General features: G+C 41.7%; 1 protein-coding gene across 6 annotated transcripts in view; it reads left to right on the forward strand.

Moving 5' to 3' along the window:
- The window catches only part of TERF1 (telomeric repeat binding factor 1), a 33419-nt gene extending 26083 nt beyond the window's left edge, over positions 1-7336 (forward strand). For 4 of the 6 annotated variants that reach the window (XR_007918625.2, XR_007918626.2, XM_002710633.5 and 1 more), the window contains 2 exons: positions 238-344; positions 6881-7336. Coding sequence is in view for 4 of the 6 variants with exons in the window: in XM_002710633.5 (XP_002710679.2) it covers positions 238-344; positions 6881-7057 (284 nt within the window). In the remaining 2 variants the exon portion in view is untranslated. The remainder of the gene's footprint in view (positions 1-237; positions 345-6880) is intronic. The other 2 variants (XM_051843830.2, XM_051843831.2) reach the window with 1 other exon arrangement.
- Positions 7337-20838: the final 13502 nt, after the last annotated feature.

Here is a 20838-nt window from a genome sequence, read left to right on the forward strand (position 1 = left end):
AGATGACTTTTTAAAAGACACATAAAAGAATCAGACTTAAAATATCCCTCCTCTGGTCTTCAACAGCTGTGATCTTTGTGCCATATTGCTTCCAGATTTGAAAGAAAAAAATTAAAGACTTTTTTTCTTATGATTAGCTAAAAAATAAAAAGGAATTTCATGATGAGCTTTAAAAATATAATTCTTCATTTTTCTTTAATGTGAAGCAATTCCTGATGCCAGTATTTCAACTTTTAGGTGAGAGAGAGAAAACAGAAAGCAGAAGAACCACTGAAACAAACAGAACACGTGTTCCAGAGACTCAACCAGTAACTTACAAAAAACGACGACCTAGGAAAAAACAGGTATTTGTTTTTATTATGTGAATAATGCTCTTGGGCATTAAAGTTATAAAGTTACTTCATCGATATAAAGTGGAACTTAAGTCCACATTACACGCCTTTGGGTTCAAATCTTCCTAAAAGGAATCTAATTTATTATTTTTTTAGTATTTATTTATTTTGATAGGTAGAGTTACAGAGAGAGGGAGAGACAGAGAGTGGTCTTCTATCCGCTGTTTCACTCCCCTAATGGCCACAGCAGCCAGAGCTGGCCCAATCCAAAGCCAGGAGCCAGGAGCTTCTTCTGGGTCTCATGTAGGTGCAGAGGCCCAAGCACTTGGGCCATCTTCTACTGCTTTCCCAGGCTATATTAGAGAGCTGGATCAGGAGAGAGCAGCTGGGACTCAAAACCAGTGCCCTTATAGGATGCTGGTGCCACAGGCAGGAGTTTTAGCCCACTACACCACAGCACCAGCCCCAGGAATTTAAATACAATTTAAATACTATTCTTCTATACTTTGATAATAGTATTTGATGAGAAAATTGTAATAAGATGATCATCTGTGAGATTTCACTTTTGGTCCTGTCATCTCTGAAGCCGTAGTAGGTTGAGGGGAGCACCTGCTGTTGGAGACCAGGAGTGTGTTTCATTCTTCGAAACAGGCTGTCTGAGAACTCTAGGCAAGCTGACTGTGCCCTGTTTCTTCACATATTCTTTTTTAATTTGCACTGATTAATACACCCCTTCAATCTCTATTATCGTTCAGATTTTTCCGTGTTTTTCAGGGTTTAGAGATTTTATTTCCCTTCATGTTGTTTGTGGATGAATTCCCAAAGAAGAAAGGGAAAAATACCAACCTTCTACCACTATATGCAGCAAGTCTTGTGTATTTTTTGTGCTTAATTTTTTGCTGCTTGAATATGACATGTGTAGGTGTACATTTTTTGGCATTTATCTTACTTGATATTCTCAGAGCTTCCTAGATTTATGGTTGTCTGTCACTAATTCTGGAAAATTCTCAGCCATTATTAATTCAGATCTTTTGTTTCTTTCTTATGATATTCCCATTACACTCATATGCGATGCCTTTTATAATTGTTCCACAGCTCTTATACCTTCCTTTCTTTTTTTCATCATTTTTTCTCTTTACTTTTTGCTGTGGGGAAGTCTCAACATTTTCAAGCTCATTGATTCTTCCTCAACTGGGTCTAGTCTACTGATGATCCCTCAAAGGCATTGTTCATTTCTTTTAGTGTGTTGGTGATTTACAGCATTTCCTCTGTCTCTCTTTGTTTTTTTTTAACCCATGTTTTCTTGCACATTGTCCACTGTTTGCATTAGAGCCCTTAGCATTATAATCATACTCATTTTAAATTCCAAATCTGACAGTTCCAAAATGTCTATCATCTGCTGTGAATGTGGTTCTAATGCTTACTTTGTATCTTTAGACTATTTTTAGCAGCTTAGCATGCTTGTTATTTTTTGTTTATAGCTGAACATGATGAGTGGGGTGAAAGGAACTGAGGTAAAAGGGCCTTTAAAAAGTATAAGATCTTATGTTTATCTTTATGAATTACACTGTGTTTGTCGCAGTTGTAAATATCAGAGGCTATTCTTCTATTGTCCTTGTTTTTGTCTCTTACTGTCTTTGGGTTTCCCTAGGAACTTCTCAGAGTCTGAGGCAGCTCTTTCTGCTGTAATCCCGTGATTGATATGGTTGTCAGGTGGAGGATGGGGAAACATGCTGTGTATAGATCTCATTCTTTTTTGTGAACCTGGGCTGTGACCTGCCTAACTGCCATCATCTACAACCCCACCCCGCTGCCACAACTACCCTGTGGGTGAGACAGGAAGACTAGAATGGGCTTGAGTTGTCTATTTCCATAGGTTGGTTAGGCACTGGCACAAGTCAGTTTTAAGTTTGTTTTATTTTTCTTTGAAAGACATTTGTGGGCCGGCGCTGTGGCGCAGCAGGTTAATGCCCTGGCTTGAAGCACTGGCATCCGATATGGGCACCAGTGCTGGTCCCAGCTGCTCTTCTTCTGATCCAGCTCTCTGCTATGGCCTGGGAAAGCAGTAGAAGATGGCCCAAGTCCTTGGGCCCCTGCACCCGCATGGGAGACCCAGAAGAAGCTCCTAGCTCCTGGCTTTGGATTGTCACAGCTCCGGCTGTTGCAGCCATCTAGGGATTGAACCAGAGGATGGAAGACCTCTCTCTGTCTCTACCTTTTTCTGTAACTTTTTCAAATAAATAAAATAAATCTTTAAAAAAAAATTTTGCCATCCACTGGTTCACTGCCCAAATGTCCACAATGTCCAGGGCTGGCCAGGAGCCAGGAGTGCAGCCCAGGTGTCTTCCCAGGTGGGTGGTGGAAACCCAATTAATTTTATTATTTTTGACAGGAAGAGTTAGACAGTGAGAGAGAGAGAGACAGGCAGAAAGGTCTTCCTTTGCCGTTGGTTCACCCCGCAAATGGTGCGCTGTGCCGATCCGAAGCCAGGAGCCAGGTGCTTCCTCCTGGTCTCCCATGCGGGTGCAGGGCCCAAGCACTTGGGCCATCCTCCACTGCACTCCCAGGCCACAGCAGAGAGCTGGCCTGGAAGAGGGCCAACCAGGACAGAATCCGGTGCCCCATCTGGGACTAGAACCCAGGGTGCTGGCGCCACAGGCAGAGGATTAGCCTAGTGAGCTACGGCGCCAGCCGGAAACCCAATTACTTGAGACATCATTGGTGACTCCCAGGATCTGCATTAGCAGAAACCTGTAGTAAGGAGCCAGAATCAAACTCAGGCACTCTGTTGTGAGATGCAGGTGTCTGAAAGGCTAAGCTAAACACCTGCTCCAAATTCAGTTATTTTTGAGGACAGGCATTTGTTAAGGAGAAGAGAATACTCTGAGGGTATTTGAAAATGGAGAGTATTTCAAAATTGCTGCTTTTGTCCTCCCCTAGTTAGAACAGCAGAGGATTTTTGTCTAATTTTCACCCTAAAAATCTAGTGGGGCTCCTGCAGTTAAAACTCAAAATGATGTGTGAGCCCACTAAGACTAGGCCCTGGTGTTTTTAACTCTCAGGCTCATCCACGTTGTGCTTTATCAGTTCATCAGTCACATTAACTGTTCCCACCACTATTGGTACCTGCTGTGAGCTTCTGTTCTGGCCTGTCCCAGTAATTCCTGTGATTCTTATATCCAACTATCTAGTTTTCAGGACAGCAGCTTTCACTGCCATTAATTCTCTTATGAATCTTAGAAGAGCCACTGATTTTCCGTTCAGCTTTTAATTTAAAAAAAATTTTTTTTATTTGAAAGAGAGAAAGACAATGATCTTCCATCTGCTGATTCACTCTCCAAATGCCTGCAACACACAGAGGTGGGCCAAGCTGAAGCCAGGAGCTAGGATCTTAATCCAGGTCTCCCACATAGGTGGCAGGGACATAAGAGTTTGAGCTATGGTCTGTACATTAATAGGAAGCTGGAATCCAGCAGAGCTGGAGCTCAAACCCAGTCACACTGATACAAGATGCAGACATCTCAAGCAGCACCTTAACCATGATGCCAATGCACGCCCCTACTCAACTTTCTTCTTGTGGAAACAGGAGTAATGATTTCCAAGCACTTCACTTGTCAGACTGAAAACCAGGAATCTGCCTCAGACATAATGGATCTTTCCTTGTAATAGTCCAAATGAGACTTCAAGTGTTATTTATAAATACTTATTAAGAAAACAGTTTCTGTCTTTTGTATTCAAAACAAAACATAGGATATCCACCACATAATCTATAGAATATAGGTGATATCTATTACAGTTTTTCTATGCCAGAAAAAATGCTGTGACTGTCATAGGTGTTTAGATTTTTTTGTTGTTGTTGTTTGTTTTCTTTTGGCTTTCTGCTCTTGGCTTTTTGGTGGGACACTTGTTTCAGAAGATAGAAGACGGGCCAGTTCTATGGCATAGTAGGCTAAGCCTCTGCCTGTGGTGCAGGCATCCCATATGGCTGCCCTATTCCAATCCAGCTCACTGCTTATAGCCTGGGAAAGCAGTGGAAGATGGCCTAAGTGCTTGGCCTCCTGCACCCGGGCTCCTGCACCCACATGGGAGACCCGGAAGAAGCTCCTGGCAGCTGGTTTCAGATCGGCCCAGCTCTAGCCATTGAGGCCATTTAGGGAGTGAACCAGCAGACAGAAGACCCTCTCTCTGTGTGTAACTCTGCCTTTCAAATAAATCTTAAAAAAAAAAGATAAATGACAGACTTAATTTTATTTTGATTTGAAATTTGTGGTTCTTTAAGTTTTTTAATTATAGAGTTCCATGCCTAATTGGACAGTTTTCTCCTTACTGCATTTGTTAAACAGTCATGTTTCTACCTGTCTCATCACAATTTAAAGATTAGTGTTCCTTTTTCTAAGTTTATTCTCTTAAGGGAGAAAACTGAATGCCTTTCAGCAATGAGAAATTTACTGAATTGTAATGGAAAGTACTGTAACAGTATTTTCTTTTGCTTTAAATGTTATCAATCTTTTTAAAGATTTGTTTATTCATATACTTATTTATTTGAAAGGGAAAGTGACAGATCTTCCATCTACTGATTCACTTCTCAAATGCCTGCAATAGTCAGGGCCAGGAGCCCAGAACTCTATTCAAGTCTCCCACCTGTGTGGCAGGGGTATAAACACTTGAGCCTTCACCTTGCTTCCTTCCCAGACATAAAGTTGAATTGGAAGCAGAGTAGCCAGGACTCAAACCAGACACGCAGAATGAGATGTGGGTATCCCAAGTGGCTGTTTAACGTGATGCAGGACAATGGCTGCCCCTTGATTTTATTTTTCATCTTTCAGGTTAACCAAAAGATAGAATATAATCAAAGGACATGGGTTTTATATATTTTCTTTCCTGAAATATGTCATCTTAAACTCTTTCTTAGCTATGTGTCATAGTTAATGGAATCCAGTTTATCAAAGAAGTGAAAAGTTTTAAGCACAGGAGTAGACAATGCGATTTTGTTGTCTAATGTTTTCTTTTTGATATGCCACTAATAGGCCAATTGTGTCTGTTCACTCAGTTTCATTTATAGAAGTAAAAATTGGACCAGTGACCAATATGCCTCTTTATGCTTTGAACTTTTAAAGATTATGGTTTCTTTGTTATAAGATTGCTGGTTCTTTGTCATATGATTCTTTGTCATATGATTTTGTTTTTCAAGCCTGTATGAAATTAAGCAAAGACTAAACATACTTAAATGAAACAAAATAGTCATGGTATAATTAACCACAAAGTAACAATATATCAAGCTAAAATATTTTTCATTAGAAGATAAAATGAATTATACTACTTTCTTAAAAGAAAGAGGGCACGTACACTTTATCTGTAAAGGGCCAGACTGAATATTTGTGATACATATACAGTTGGACTTTTTTTTTAATTTGACTTGTAAAAGTATAACAATGATTCTTAGCTTCTGGGCTATAGTAAAACAGCCTTGGGCAGTAGATTGCTGACCTCTGTTGGAGGTGATCCTCTAGAAAGTAATGCTAAAACTTAATTGCATCCAGTAACCCACATAGGATTGAGCAATAACCTACTTAGGATCTGAGCAAAGAATTTGTTATTTCTTGAGAGAAGTGATATAGATTATAAGATATCATCTGTTTTCTATTAAAAGTAATTATAGCTGAGCCGGCGCTGTGGCTCACTAGGCTAATCCTCTGCCTTGCGGCACTGGCACACCGGGTTCTAGTCCCAGTCGGGGCACCAGATTCTGTCCCGGTTGCCCCTCTTCCAGGCCAGCTCTCTGCTGTGGTCCGGGAGTACAGTGGAGGATGGCCCAAGTGCTTGGGCCCTGCACCCCATGGGAGACCAGGAGAAGCACCTGGCTCCTGCCTTCGGATCAGCACGGTGCGCTGGCTGCAGCGCGCCGGCCGTGGCGGCCATTGGAGGGTGAACCAACAGCAAAGGAAGACCTTTCTCTTTCTCTCTCTCTCTCACTGTCCACTCTGCCTGTCAAAATAAAAAAAAAGTAATTATAGCTTAATTAAAAATAAAATATTTCCATATACATGTATGAAATTTATATGAAGACTGCTTTTTAACCTGTAATTTCTAACTTGAAGGCCATGGAATTGATAAGCTTTTTAAGGGGAATTGAGATGATCCCCAAAATTTTATGGAAAATTTTAGATACAGTTTTCTGTGGGATGGATCCATAGCTTTCATAACATTTTCAAAGATATATGACCCCAGACATAACCCATTATTGAAGTACTTTTACTGAATCACCACACATAAGCAAAATTTACATCTCTTGATTTTGTATCAGTTAATGAAAAGTAGCATGCTAAAGCTTTGTAGCTTATATAAAATGAACAATAATAGTAATGACCCTTAATATTATAAGTAAAATCTTACAAAAATAAGAAATGTATAAATTCTTGCATCATTCTTAAACTGTTTCTTAAATTGTAAGCATTATTTTGATTTAAAAAAATTGTTGCATTTATAGTAGATATGTCTTTTTTTAAGAATTTAAGTCTCTGAGTAACTATTCTACATTTTATCAAAAGGCATGGCTTTGGGAAGAAGACAAGAATTTGAGATCTGGCGTGAGGAAATATGGAGAGGGAAGCTGGTCTAAAATACTGTTGCATTATAAATTCAACAACCGAACAAGTGTCATGCTGAAAGACAGATGGAGAACTATGAAGAAGCTAAAAATGATTTGCTCAGACTGCGAAGACTGAATGAGTTTGTGAAAGTTGATAAAAGGACAATTAAGTATTTTGAACGCTACATTTTTTTGAAACTTACTGGTCTTAAAATTTTGGTTTAAAGCATTATTTTTCTGTGAGTCATTTAATAGGAGGTTTTGTGCCATAAGAGTGAAATTATATCCTATCATTGTATTCTTTAAGAATCTTTTTATTTTAATAAGATGTAAATTTGTTGACCCTTGCCACTTTCAATATTCATACCCCTAAATTCTGTTCCAATAAAAAATTAAAGCCTGGTAAGAGAAAAAATATTAAACTATTCTGTGTCTGCCTGATCTCAACCCTGTAAGACACAACATAAAAATAAATTTTCTGGGGCGTCATTTGACACAGCAGTTAAGATGCCACTTATGTCACCCACATCACCTACTAATTGCCTGGGTTCAAGTCCTGCCTCCACTCCCTATTATACCTCCATGTTAATCTGTACCCTGGGAGGCAGGAGGTGATAGCTCAAGTTCTTAGGTCCCTGTCACTCATGATGGAAACCCAGATGGAGTTCCAGGTTCTTGGTCAGTCTGGCTGTTGCAATTATTTGGGGAATGAACCAGCTAATGGAGTTTGTATATGTGTATGTCTTTCTCTCCCTCCCTCCCTCTCTCCCTCTTTGTCTTTCTATCTCATATGCATATGCATGTGCTTTTTCACTCTCTGCCTTTCAAATAGGTGAAATATAAGAAAAAAGACATGTAAAAATAAAAATGAATTTTCTAATTCATTAATAATACTATTTTGACATGAAATAATGACTTGATTTATGGTCTTAATGTATAACTACATAAGACATTTGTTAATGCAGTTATAACATACAGAGTCATCTATAAGCAATAACAAACCAAATTTTCTTTTTAACAGATTGATATAAAGAAAAAAACAAAACTTGGGCCCAGAATTTGGTACAACAGTTAAGATACCACTTGGGATGCCCACATCCCATACTGGAGCCTGGGTTCAAGTCCTGGCTCAACATCTGATCCCAGCCTCCTGCTAATGCACATACTGGAAGGCAGCAAGTGGTGGCTTAAGTACTTGGGTCCCTGCCACACATGTAATAGATCTGTATTGAGTTCTGGGCTGCTGGTTTCAGTTTGGCCCAGCCCTGGATATTAAATGCATTTGGAGAATGTTCCAGCAGATGGGAGCCCTAAGTCTCTCTATGTCTTCCTCTTTCTCTCTGTCTTCCTCTTTCTATCAAATAAGAATAAAAATTAAAAGCTTTTAAAATTTATATTATTAGCTTTGTATCTTATTTAGCAACAAACGTGACTTTTGTGCCAGTGTTAAAACTTTGACTAAGGGGGAGCCAGCGCTGTGGCGTAGTAGGCTAAGCCTTTACCTGTGGTGCCAGTATCCTATAGAGTGCCAGTTTGAGTGCTGGCTGCTCCACTTCAGATCCAGCTCCCTGCTGATGCCTTGGAAAACAGTGGAAGATGGCCAAGTGCTTGGGCCCCTGTACCCATGTGGAGGCCCAAAAGAAGCTCCTGGCTTTGGATCGCCTCAGCTCCGACCATTGCGGCCATTTGGGGAGTGAACCAGTGGATAAAAGATCTCTGTCTCCTCTTTATGTGACTCTGCCTCTCTGGTAAATAAATAAATAAATCTTAAAAAAAAAAAAAAAAAAAAAGAAAACTTTGACTAAGATGGTTTTTTTTTTTTTTATAAATTTTTTTTTCCTTTTTTTTTTTTTTTTAACTTTTATTTAATGAATATAAATTTCCAAAGTACAGCTTATGGATTACAATGGCTTCCCCCCCATAACGTCCCTCCCACCCACAACCCTCCCCTTTCCCACTCCCTCTCCCCTTCCATTCACATCAAGATTCATTTTCGATTCTCTTTATATACAGAAGATCAGTTTAGCATACATTAAGCAAAGATTTCAACAGTTTGCTCCCACACAGAAACATAAAGTGAAAAATACTGTTTGAGTACTAGTTATAGCATTAAATCTCAATGTACAGCACACTAAGGACAGAGATCCTACATGAGGAGTAAGTGCACAGTGACTCCTGTTGTTGACTTAACAAATTGACACTCTTGTTTGTGGCATCAGTAATCACCCTAGGCTCTTGTCATGAGCTGCCAAGGCTATGGAAGCCCCCTGAGTTCACCGACTGATCATATTTAGACAAGGCCATGGTCAAAGTGCAAGTTCTCTCCTCCCTTCAGAGAAAGGTACCTCCTTCTTTGATGACCCATTCTTTCCACTGGGATCTCACTCACAGAGATCTTTCATTTAGGTTATTTTTTCTTCCCCAGAGTGTCTTGGCTTTCCATGCCTGAAATACTCTCATGGGCTTTTCAGCCGGATCTGCATGCCTTAAGGGCTGATTCTGAGGCCAGAGTGCTGTTTAGGGCATCTGCCATTCTATGAGTCTGTTGTGTATCTCACTTCCCATGTAGGATCGTTCTCTCCCTTTTTGATTCTATAAGCTAGTATTTGCAGACACTATTCTTGTTTATGTGATCCCTTTGGTTCTTAGTCCTATCATTATGATCAATTGTGAATAGAAATTGATCACTGGGACTAGTGAGATGGCATTGGTACATGCCCCCTTGATGGGATTGAATTGGAATCCCCTGGTATGTTTCTAACTCTACCGTTTGAGGTAAGTCAGCTTGATCATGTCCCAAATTGCACATCTCTTACCTCTCTTATTCCCACTCTTTGTATTTTTTTTCTTTTTTTACATTTTTTTATTTTTTTAACTTTTATTTAATAAATATAAATTTTCAAAGTACAGCTTTTGGATTATAGCAGCTTTTTCTCCCCATAACCTCCCTCCCACCCGCAACCATCCCATCTCCCGCTCCCTCTCCCATCCCATTCACATCAAAATTCATTTTTAATTATCTTTATATACAGAAGATCAATTTAGTATATACTAAGTAAGGTTTTCAACAGTTTGCACCCACACAGAAACACAAAGTGTAAAGTACTGTTTGAGTATTAGTTATACCACTAATTCACATAGTACAACACATTAAGGACAGAGATCCTACATGGGGAGTAGATGCACTGTGACTCCTGTTGTTGATTTAACAATTGACACTCTTATTTATGGCGTCAGTAATCACCCGAGGCTCCAACGCCGATCTTATTTAGACAATGTCATAGTCAAAGTGGAAGTTCTTTCAAGTATCATTTCCGAAATGAAAAGACTTGAAAGTCACTACTCTCCTCATTACAACAATAATAAGCTAAACAAAACAAATATCAACAGCTTCTCTGGGCACACTAAGGAGTTGCAGTTACAATGCAATGAGCACCCAGGAATCATCAAAGGTCGTAAAGCTGGAATCACAGCTGGGACCTGCTTATCTAAGATGGTTTTAAAATAATGCTTCTTTATAACCTGATGCCATAAATATCAGGTTCTCTGAAACTTTGATTTGATATATCAGTATTGTGCCTAGATAGTATTATGTAAATGCTTAAATTCGTATTAACCATGATCATCTTGGTGTCCGTGATAAACATGAGGAATCTTCAGAAAGTTCATGGAAAGTACATATTAGAAAAAAACTATACATTGATTTCAAATTTTATCACTAAAATAACCTTTCAATTATATTTTTTAAAAATTACTTGAAAGGCATAGTGTCAGAAAGAGGGGAGCAGGGGGAGAGAAAAATCTTCCATCTACTCATTCATTTTCTAAATGGCCACAACAGCTAAGGTTGGGCCAGGTTGAAGCCAGGAACCAAGAACTCCATCCTGATCTAATGGGTTACAGGGTCCCAGTCACTTGGGCCATCATCTGCTGCCTTCCCAGGCACATTAGCGGGAAGCTTATCAAAGCAGAGCAGCCATGGGCCGGCGCCGTGGCTCACTAGGCTAATCCTCCGCCTAGCAGCGCCGGCACACCAGGTTCTAGTCCCGGTTGGGGCGCCGGATTCTGTCCCGGTTGCCCCTCTTCCAGGCCAGCTCTCTGCTGTGACCAGGGAGTGCAGTGGAGGATGGCCCAAGTGCTTGGGCCCTGCACCCCATGGGAGACCAGGAAAAGCACCTGGCTCCTGGCTCCTGCCATCGGATCAGCGCGGTGCGCCGGCCACAGCGCACCGGCCGCGGCGGCCATTGGAGGGTGAACCAATGGCAAAGGAAGACCTTTCTCTCTGTCTCTCTCACTGTCCACTCTGCCTGTCAAAAAAAAAAAAAAAAACAGAGCAGCCAGGAACTGGTGCTCTGTGACTGGATGCATCATGAGCAGCGGCTTAACCCACTACACTACAACACTGGCCCTGAGTCTGTTCTTTCACAAAGTTTTTGAAGTACCTTTGTGTTAATAAACAAGGTTATGTGCATCTTACTAATCAATTTTCAGTTTTCACCAATAATTTACTTAGAAGATTTAATAAACTAACATTTAGAATTGTAAGATATATGTGATTTATCAAGAGACTAAAAATATTGAACTATTGAAGCATTTGCATAAAAGTCAAATGTTAGTGTTTTATAATAAAGTTTACATTAAGACTAATTGTTCCTTGAATTTATAAACATGAATAATTGGGAACTGCTTTGTGGTACAGCAGGTTAAGCCACCTTTTGGGATGGTGGCAAACCATATCAGAGTGCTGGTTCAAGTGTTGGCGGCTCTGTCTCTGATCCAGCTCCCTGCTAATACACGTGGGAAGCACCAGATAATAACTCAAATGCTTGAACCCCTGCCACCTACGTGGAAGATCCAGATTGAGTTCTTGGCTCCTTGCTTGCGCCTTGCCCAGCTCTGGCTTTTGGGCATTTGAAGAGTGAACCAGCAAATAGAAGATATCTTTCTCTGTCTCTCACTATGTTGCTCTGCCTTCAAATAAATAAAATCTTAAAAAAAAAAAAACATTGATAATTACCACATGCTTCCAGATTCTGTCCTGTTATACCACAAATTACTGTCCGTATGTTTAGTGTGGACATTTTGATAATTCGTTCCAAAGCTAACTAGCATCGTGAGTCAAAATGGACTTTCTTTTTAAAATTTATTTGAAAGGCAGAATTACAGAGAGAAGGACCGATCTTCAATCTCCTAGTCCACTCCAAATGGCCGCAACAACCAGGGGTGGGCCAGGCCGAAGCCAGGAGTTTCTGGTCTCCCACATGGGTGCAGGGCCCCAAGGACCTGTGCCATCCTCCATGGCTTTCCCAGGCATATTAGCAGGGAGCTGGATATCAAGTGGAGCAGCTGGGACTCGAACCAGCACCCATATGGGATGCCAACACTGCAGGTCGTGACTTAACCCACTGTACCACAGTGCTGGCCCCCAAAACAGACTTTTTTTAAGTCAGCTTCCTCATTCCAAACATAATCCATAAATCATCAAATTAATTTGCCATTAATTATAAGATTGTTATTATTTGAACCACTGAAAGAGAAAAGTCTGTCAATTATATTATTATTATTTTTTTTTTTGACAGGCAGAGTGGACAGTGAGACAGAGAGAAAGGTCTTCCTTTGCCCTTGGTTCACCCTCCAATGGCCGCTGCAGCCAGTGCACCGCGCTGATCTGAAGCCAGGAGCCAGGTGCTTCTCCTGGTCTCCCATACTGGTGCAGGGCCCAAGCACTTGGGCCATAGCAGAGAGCTAGCCTGGAAGAGGGGCAACCAGGACAGAATCCAGCGCCCCGACCAGGACTAGAACTGGTGTGCCGGCGCTACAGGCGGATGATTAGCCTAGTGAGCTGCAGCGCCAGCCAGTGTCAATTATACTATAGTATTGTGCTTATTTAAAATTTTATTTCACTTGGGACCCATAGTATAGTGGGTTGAGCTGCCACCTGTGATGCCAGCATCCCATTGGGCACTGGTTCAATTCCTGGCTGCTCTACTTCCAGTCCAGCTCTCTACTAATGTTCCTGGGAAAGCAGTCGGAGATGGCCCACATCTTTGGGCTCCTGCACCCATGTGGAAGACCCAGATGAGGCTCCTGGTTTCCATCCAGCCTGGCTCCAGCCATTGTGGCCATGTGGGGAGTGAACCACTGGATGAGACATCTCTCTATCTCTCCCTCTCTTTATGTAACTCTGCCTTTAAAAAAGTGAATAAATTTTTTTAATTTTTAATTTTACTTATTAAAAGAGCTATTTATTTTATTTTAAAGATTTATTTTATTTATTTGAAAGAGTTACAGAGAGAGGTAGAGAGAGAGGACTTAGATCCTCTGGTTCACTCCCTAGATAGCCACACCGATCCGAAGCTAGGAGCCAGGAGCTTCTTCCAGGTCTCCCACGTGGGTCAGGGGCCCAAGGACTTGGGCCATCTTCCACTGCTTTCCCAGGCCATAGCAGCGAGCTGAATCGGAAGAGGAGCAGCTGGGACTAGAACTGGCGCCCATATGGGATGCTGGCACTTCAGGCCAGGTCTTTAACCAGGCTGTGCCACAGCGCTGGCCCCTAAAAGAGCTATTTTAGATTAAACAAGATTTTTATATAGCATGTGGATACATTAAAAAGAAATTACAACTAAACATTTTAAATTCCATATTGTGTATGTAATCCTAACACTCCTCTCCAGTCTGAACCCTCTGAATTCCTTATTGTAATTTTTAAAGAGAGTCAAAGGTAGAATGCTTTATGGTGGGGAAAAGTAGGGAAACTTCAGGCATGCTCTGCTGGTTGACATGAGAAAGCTGTAGGTCGACCAATAAGCTACAGACATCTTAAATGGTTGAGGGAGCATTGGGCTTTGATTGGTCCTGAACTGAAAGTAGGAGCAAAACACTGAGAGGCTGGCCTTCACTGACAAGGTCCTGACCATTCTGAGTGAATCACTGCACTGCAGAGGTTGTGGGCTGGACTTCTGCTGCCCTAGCGGTCCTGCCATTGTCTATATATTCAGATTCTCAGAGTTGCTTCTAGTTCCTGGCTGCTAGGCTCTCACAATTTACATGAACTATAACATTGGAATACTGTAAACTCTTAAAAGTAAACCATGAAAAACTAAGTATAAGTATTGTAATCTCTAAGAGCGACCATTTTATTAAAAATAATATATATAAAATAGCCACTAGATAGATTAAAATGGATTACCAAAAATTACTGAGAGAATCCACGAACTAAAAGGAGAGACAAAAACAAAATGGAAGGGGCTGGCACTGTGGCACAATGAGTAAAAGACACCTCCTGCAGTGCCGCCATCCCATATGGGCACCAGTTTGAGTCCCGGCGGCTCCACTTCTGATCCAGCTCTCTGCTATGGCCTGAGAGGGCAGTCGCAGATGGCCCAAGTCCTTGGACGCCTGCATCCATATGGGAGACAGAGAAGGCTCCTGGCTTCAGATCTGCGCAGTTCCAGTCATTGCGGCCATTTGGGGAGTGAACCAGCAGATGGAAGACCTCTCTCTCTCTCTGCTTCTGTCTCTCTGTAACCCTGCCTTTCAGATAAATAATCTTTAAAAAAAAAATGAAGCAAAAACAAAACCACTAGGATGAACAGAAAAAGTAAAATAGTACATCTAAATCAACTCATCAATAATTACATTGTCAGTTGTCTAAGCCAGGTGATCAGCCAACTTTCAGTAAAGGTCCAGGTGGTAAATGTTTTAGTTTTCATGGACCACAGGCTCATTTGGCTTTAGCCATAGACAATACATAAATAAGTGGATGTGACTGTGTTCTAATAACATGATTTTCAAAAATATCAGGCTAGATTGAAGTTACAGACTAAAACCCTTGCTGTTTACTTAGGGATTTTTCTTTCTTCACAATGTACTGGGCTTTGTTCTGGCAGGCAGTTAAGTTCTGAATCTGTGCACTTTTCACATTTTTTCTATTCCATATTTGAAAATTATCAAGATTAGAATTCTTTTTAAACTAACAGGTTGGTTTCCAAAGCCAGTCTGATGATAAGAATTTAGTCTGCAAATCCACAGCATAGCTGACAGCCAGTTATCTCTTAGGTCCAATTCAACACTCCCACAATACCACAAGCAGAAGGGAGGATTTGGGACTTGAATTTCCAATTCAGACTTTCTCTGGAATAAGTCTTTAGGTGTCTGCCTTTAATCTGCCCAACCTAGGTCTAGTCGTAGGTTTTGACATCTGCACCCTTGCTGAGGAAGAGAGCACAGTGAAAGAACAGTGCTGTTGTAAAAGGGGACCCCTGGCCAGAGTGTCAGGTGGTGCTGAGTGTCATTGCTGGAGGGTAGGGGGTGGATAGGAGCCAGCCTGAAGGCACAACTGGACCTCAGCCACATAGCTCCATGTCCAAGAATGATGAGGAGGACCAGAACTGGAAGAGGACAGTCTTCCTCTTAACAGGCACTCCCCAGCTCTCTACTGAGGAGGCCTTAACATTACCTGGTCAAGGGATGTTTAGATCCCGCTGTGGTGTCCAACTATCGTAATGCAGGGCAAAGGAGGATAGATTTGGAGCTGAGAACAGGTGAATTCGTAACTGGTACATAAAATGCTTATATGTTCCCGACCTACCTTCTCCCTACACATAACACTTTCATATGTCAAAATCCTTCAGTGTCAAAATGAGTCTTCATTTAAATCTATGCTGGGTTGAAAAAGCAAAACTAGAAGATACTCTGTCATTAGAAATGGTTTATTTAATCAACAACAGGAGTCACTGTGCACTTGTTCCCCATCTAGGACCTCTGTCCTTAATGAGTTGTCTATGAGAATTAACAGTAAAATTTTTCTTCAAACTGTACTTTATACTTTGTGTGTCTGTGTGGGTGCAAACTGTTAAAATCTTTACTTAGTATAGAGTTGATCTTCTATATATAAAGATAATTTAAAAATGAATCCTAATGAAGAATGGGATGGGAGAGGGAGTAGGAGGTGGGATGGTTTGCGGGTGAGAGGGCAGGTATGCACGGAAGAACCGCTATATTCCAAAAGCTATACCTATGAAATTTATATTTATTAAATAAAAGCCTTCTTTAAAAAAAGGAAAAAAATGGTTTATATGATCTGAAGCACTCAAAAAGTAATTTTCCAGTTTTTCCATGTTATTTAAAATAGATAATTGGTTTCTTTCCACTTGAGTCACTCAGGTGCTAACATATGTACTAGCCTTTATAGATTTGTGTAGTGCTTTGCTTGGATTATCTCATTTAACTCTTAGAAAACTGTGATGGATAGACAGAATGGTTTTATTAATTGTATGTCATATATGAGAAATGAGGCTTCTTATTTTGACTCGCCCAAACTGCTGATATTCCCAATGAAAACTTTTCAATGCTCAGACAAAATTCTCTTCCCCTTTATTCCATACATGTTGAAGTCCTCATTAGAAAAAGGCCAGGTCATGGAGCAGGCATTTGGCACCACAGTTAAGACACTGCTTGAGATGCCCACTACCCATATCAGAATACCTAGTTAGGGCCTGTCTCCTCTGCTTCCAATCCAGCTCCTTGCTAATGTGCACCCTAGGAGGCAGCAGGGGATGGGTTTCTGCAGCCCATGAGGGAGACCCAGATTGAGTTCCAGACTCCTGCCTTCATCCTGGCCCAGCCCTCGATGTTGCAAGCATTTGGGGAATGAACCAGCAGATGGAAGATTTCTCTCTATCACTCTTCCTTTCAAATAAAGTCAAAATAAATAATATTTTTACATAGGTCAGGTCAGGATCTTGATCCCAGAGAACTCTGCAGCTGTACTAGACCTTAGAACATATGGAAATCTCTCAAAATCACCTCATCATTGAGGTGTTTTTTTTTTTTTTAAGATTTCTTTATTTATTTGAGAGGTAGAATTACAGACAATGAGAGGGAGAGACAGAGAGAAAGGTCTTCCTTTCGGGTGGTTCACTCCCCAGATGGCCACAACAGCCGGAGCTGTGCTGATCCGAAGCCAGGTGTTTCTTCCAGGTCTCCCATGTGGGTGTAGGGGCCCAAGGACTTGGGCCATCTTCTACTGTTTCCCAGGCCATAGCAGAGAGCTGGATTGGAAGAGGAGCAGCTGGGAGTAGGACTGGTGCCCATATGGGATGCCCGCGCTACAGGTGGAGGATTAACCTACTGCACCACAATGCTGGCCCTGAGGTGTGTTTTTCCAGAAAGGTATGTTTTCATTATTTCAGAATTGCTTTTTTCCTCTCTCCAGGTACTCATCATCGATCAGCAGTGACAATCAGATTTACATTTCTTTAATCCCAAGCCTTTCTACCTACCACACCAAGTGGTTAAAATAACTACAGCAACTTTGATAAGCTGTTATTCAAAGGGATTCTCTGATGAGTAATTTCAGGGAAAAAAAATTCTAACTTGCAAATGGAATTTTGAGCAAGAACTAGATCTGTGTTTCATATTTATTACATCCCAGGGCACTCTAAATCATGGTACATTAAGAGCTGTATATGTCAGAAACCCAGCAGGGCAAAGTGTGCTCCTGTTATTTACTTGAGAGGAAGTTACAGAGAGAGGGAAAGACATAGAGAAAGGTCTTCCATCTGCTGTTTCACTCCCCAAATGGCTGCAATGGCTGGAACTGGCCCAATTCGAAGTCAGGAGCCAGGAGCTTCTTTAGGTCTCCCATGTGGGTGCAGAAGCCCAAGCACTTGGGCCATCATTTACTACTTTCCCAGCCCATCCAGGGAGCTGGATGGGAAGTGGAGCAGCTGAGACTCAAACCAGTACCCATATGGGATGCTGGTGCCACAGGTGGATGCTTAACCCACTATGCCACAGTGCCAGCTCCTCCACTCTCTTTTTAAGAGCCCTATCTTGGCTGGTGCCATAGCTCAATAGGCTAATCCTCCACCTGTGGCACTGGCATCCCGGGTTCTAGTCCCAGTCGGGGCGCCAGATTCTGTCCCAGTTGCTCCTCTTCCAGTCCAGTTCTCTGCTGTGGCCCGGGAGTGCAGTGGAGGATGGCCCAAGTGCTTGGGCCCTGCACCCGCATGAGAGACCAGGAGAAGCACCTGGCTCCTGGCTTTGGATCTGCGTGGTGCACCAGCCGCATCGCGCCAGCCGCAGCAGCCATTGGAGGGTGAACCAACAGTAAAGTAAAGGAAGACCTTTCTCTCTGTCTCTCTCTCACTGTCCACTCTGCCTATATTAAAAAAAAAAAAAAAGCCCTATCTTTCCAGATAATTCTCTGTATCCTTGCATTTTTTTTTTAAGGATTCAGAATCACCTTATATGAAGCAAGGACTTCTGCACCTCTTTTATAGAGATGACATCACATTCAACATTTATTAGTTTTAGGTGTTTGAGTAGTCCTCATCATCATTGTCTTTTTATAAATTAATCCATTTTTTTAGGAGTCAGAGAGCTCTCATCTGCTGGCTCACTCCCTCAAATAACCGCAATGGCCAGATCTTGGCCAAGGTTGAAGCTGGGAGTCTGGAATGCAATGCAGGTCTCTCACATAGTGGCAGCAACCCAACTACTCGAGCCATCACGTGCTACCTCCCAGGGTCTGCATTGGCAGGAAGCCAGTCATGGCCAGAAGTGGATCTAAACCCAGGGAACCCGATGTGGCACTCAGCCATCTTACCCAGCAGGCCAAATGCCTGTACCCATCAAAGCCATGCTAAATAACGTGCATATGCGTCCATTCCTTGGTTACTCAACTCTACCAGAAAACTTCTTCCATGACTTGAAGATATGTGTTGATCTTCCTCCCTCCCCATGCTCCCCTTGAGCTTGGTAAGTTTAATCCTTCTTTTTCTGAAGTTCCTCTTAAGGTGTCAACAAGCTAGAATTCCTTGGCTCTGCTATGTACGATGAGGGCACACTCCTGTGCCCCTGCCCTCCCCAGCTTCCCACTCATTCCTTTGTTAGCTATTGCTTTTACATTGTCAAGGGTTTTGTTGGTTTGTTGATTGGCTGGCTGGTTGATTTTGTTTTAGTTTTACCATTCATAGTCTGTCCATTCATTAAAATTAAATATTTTGTGCTTTATATGTGCATTGATTCTAAAAAAATCATAATACATAAACACATTATGTTTATATAATACATGTCTTACAATACTCCTTAGAAATGTGTTTGACTTGCAAAAAAATATAATCCAGTGTCACAAAATTCATATAACTCAAAGAAATGTCAAGGTAAATTGCATATTCTCTTTCTCTGTCTCAAACTATTTCTTTTGTTCTTTCTTTCCATCCTACCCAAGTAGGCCAAACATGCCACCTTTTAGCTTCCTTCATTTTTTGATGTTTTTGTAATTTCTTTTGTGAAACTTTTTTTAAAAGATTTACTTATTTGAAAGTCAGAGTTACAGAGAGAAGGAGAAACAAAGAAAGAGAGAGATCTTCGATTTGCTAGTTCACTCCCCAAGTGGCTGCAATGACCGGGGCTCCGCCAGGCTGAAGCTAGAAGCCAGGAGCTTCTTCTGGGTCTTTCACTTGAATGGCAGTGAGCCACGTACTTGGGTCACCTTTCACTGCTTTTCCCTGGCCATTAGCAGGGAGCTGGATCAGAAGTGGGGCAGCCAGGACATGAACCAGCACCCACATGGGATGCCAACATCAAAGGTGATGACTTTACCCTCTATGCCACAATGCCAGCCCCTCCTGAAACTTTTATTCCATTTTTATTAAAGTCATACAGGTTCATAATTTTAAAACTAAAATAGTTCTGCAAAGCTCAACATGGAAAACATTCTCCTATCACCACCCTTCAGTGATCCCTAAAAGTGACCATTCTCAACTCTTTCAGTTCTTTTCTTAGGTATTGATATACATACATAAAACAGCTCATAATACTGCTCTTTGTTATTTTTCAGTTTGAGGTTTGTATTAATGACCTCTCACTAGGTAGAATTAGGTGTTTGGTCTCTTGCATGGTTCCCCCCTCCACCCCCGCGCTGCCGCCAAACCACACCCTAAGACAAACACACACACACATTTCGCTCATACATGCTCCTCTCTTCCTAGCTCTTCCGACGTATCTGTGTCAAGTTTTGGTTAAGTCATAGCTAGTGTTTATATTAGTGTAACTGTAACTGTGACTTACACCTGAGCGTTGTCATTTCTGTGTACTCATCACTCCCTCATCTCCAGAGTCTCTGTCCAAACTGAAAATCTCTGAGTACCCGAGATTTGTCAACCATTCTACTGATTGCACTGTTTTGTTGGTACCGTCCACCCCCCTCTGCTCCCTGGCAGTCTGGCTGGCTTCCAGAACTGAATCTGTGTGTGTGTGTGTGTGTGTGTGTGTGCTGCCTATTTTCTGGACCCTCTTGTTTCGCATACTCCTGTATCTTTCTAGAAGAGGTGCATAGAATGGAAAATATTTCTTGCGTGTCCTCACATTTGATTAATATCATTGAATGTAGAATTTTAGTTTGGAAAACATTTTCTTTTTGAAGCTCAGAGGCATTGCTCTGCTGTATTATGGCTTCAAATTTTTTTAAGATTTATTTATTTATTTGAAAGTCAAAGTTACACAGAGAGAGAAGGAGAGGCAGAGAGAGAGAGAGAGAGAGAGAGAGAGGTCTTCCATTTGCTGGTTTACTCCCCAATTAGCCGCAATGGCCAGAGCTGCACCGATCTGAAGCCAGGAGCCAGGAGCTTCTTCTGGGTCTCCCACACGGGTGCAGGGGCCCAAGAACCTAGGCCATCTTCCACTCCTTTCCCAGGCCATAGCAGAGAGCTGGATCGGAAGAGGAGCAGCTGGGACTTGAACCGGCATCCATATGGGATGCCAGCACTGCAGGCGGCGGCTTTACCTGCTATGCTACAGTGCCAGCCCCCAAAGGTTGCTTTAGGTCAGTAGTCTGATATGATTCTAATTACTGATCCTTTGCCCGTGATCTACTTTTTCTCTCTGAAAGATTTTAGATTCTTCCATGTA

The sequence above is a fragment of the Oryctolagus cuniculus genome, chromosome 6 (assembly GCF_964237555.1).
Source record: "Oryctolagus cuniculus chromosome 6, mOryCun1.1, whole genome shotgun sequence".
NCBI classification, from domain to species: Eukaryota; Metazoa; Chordata; class Mammalia; order Lagomorpha; family Leporidae; genus Oryctolagus; species Oryctolagus cuniculus.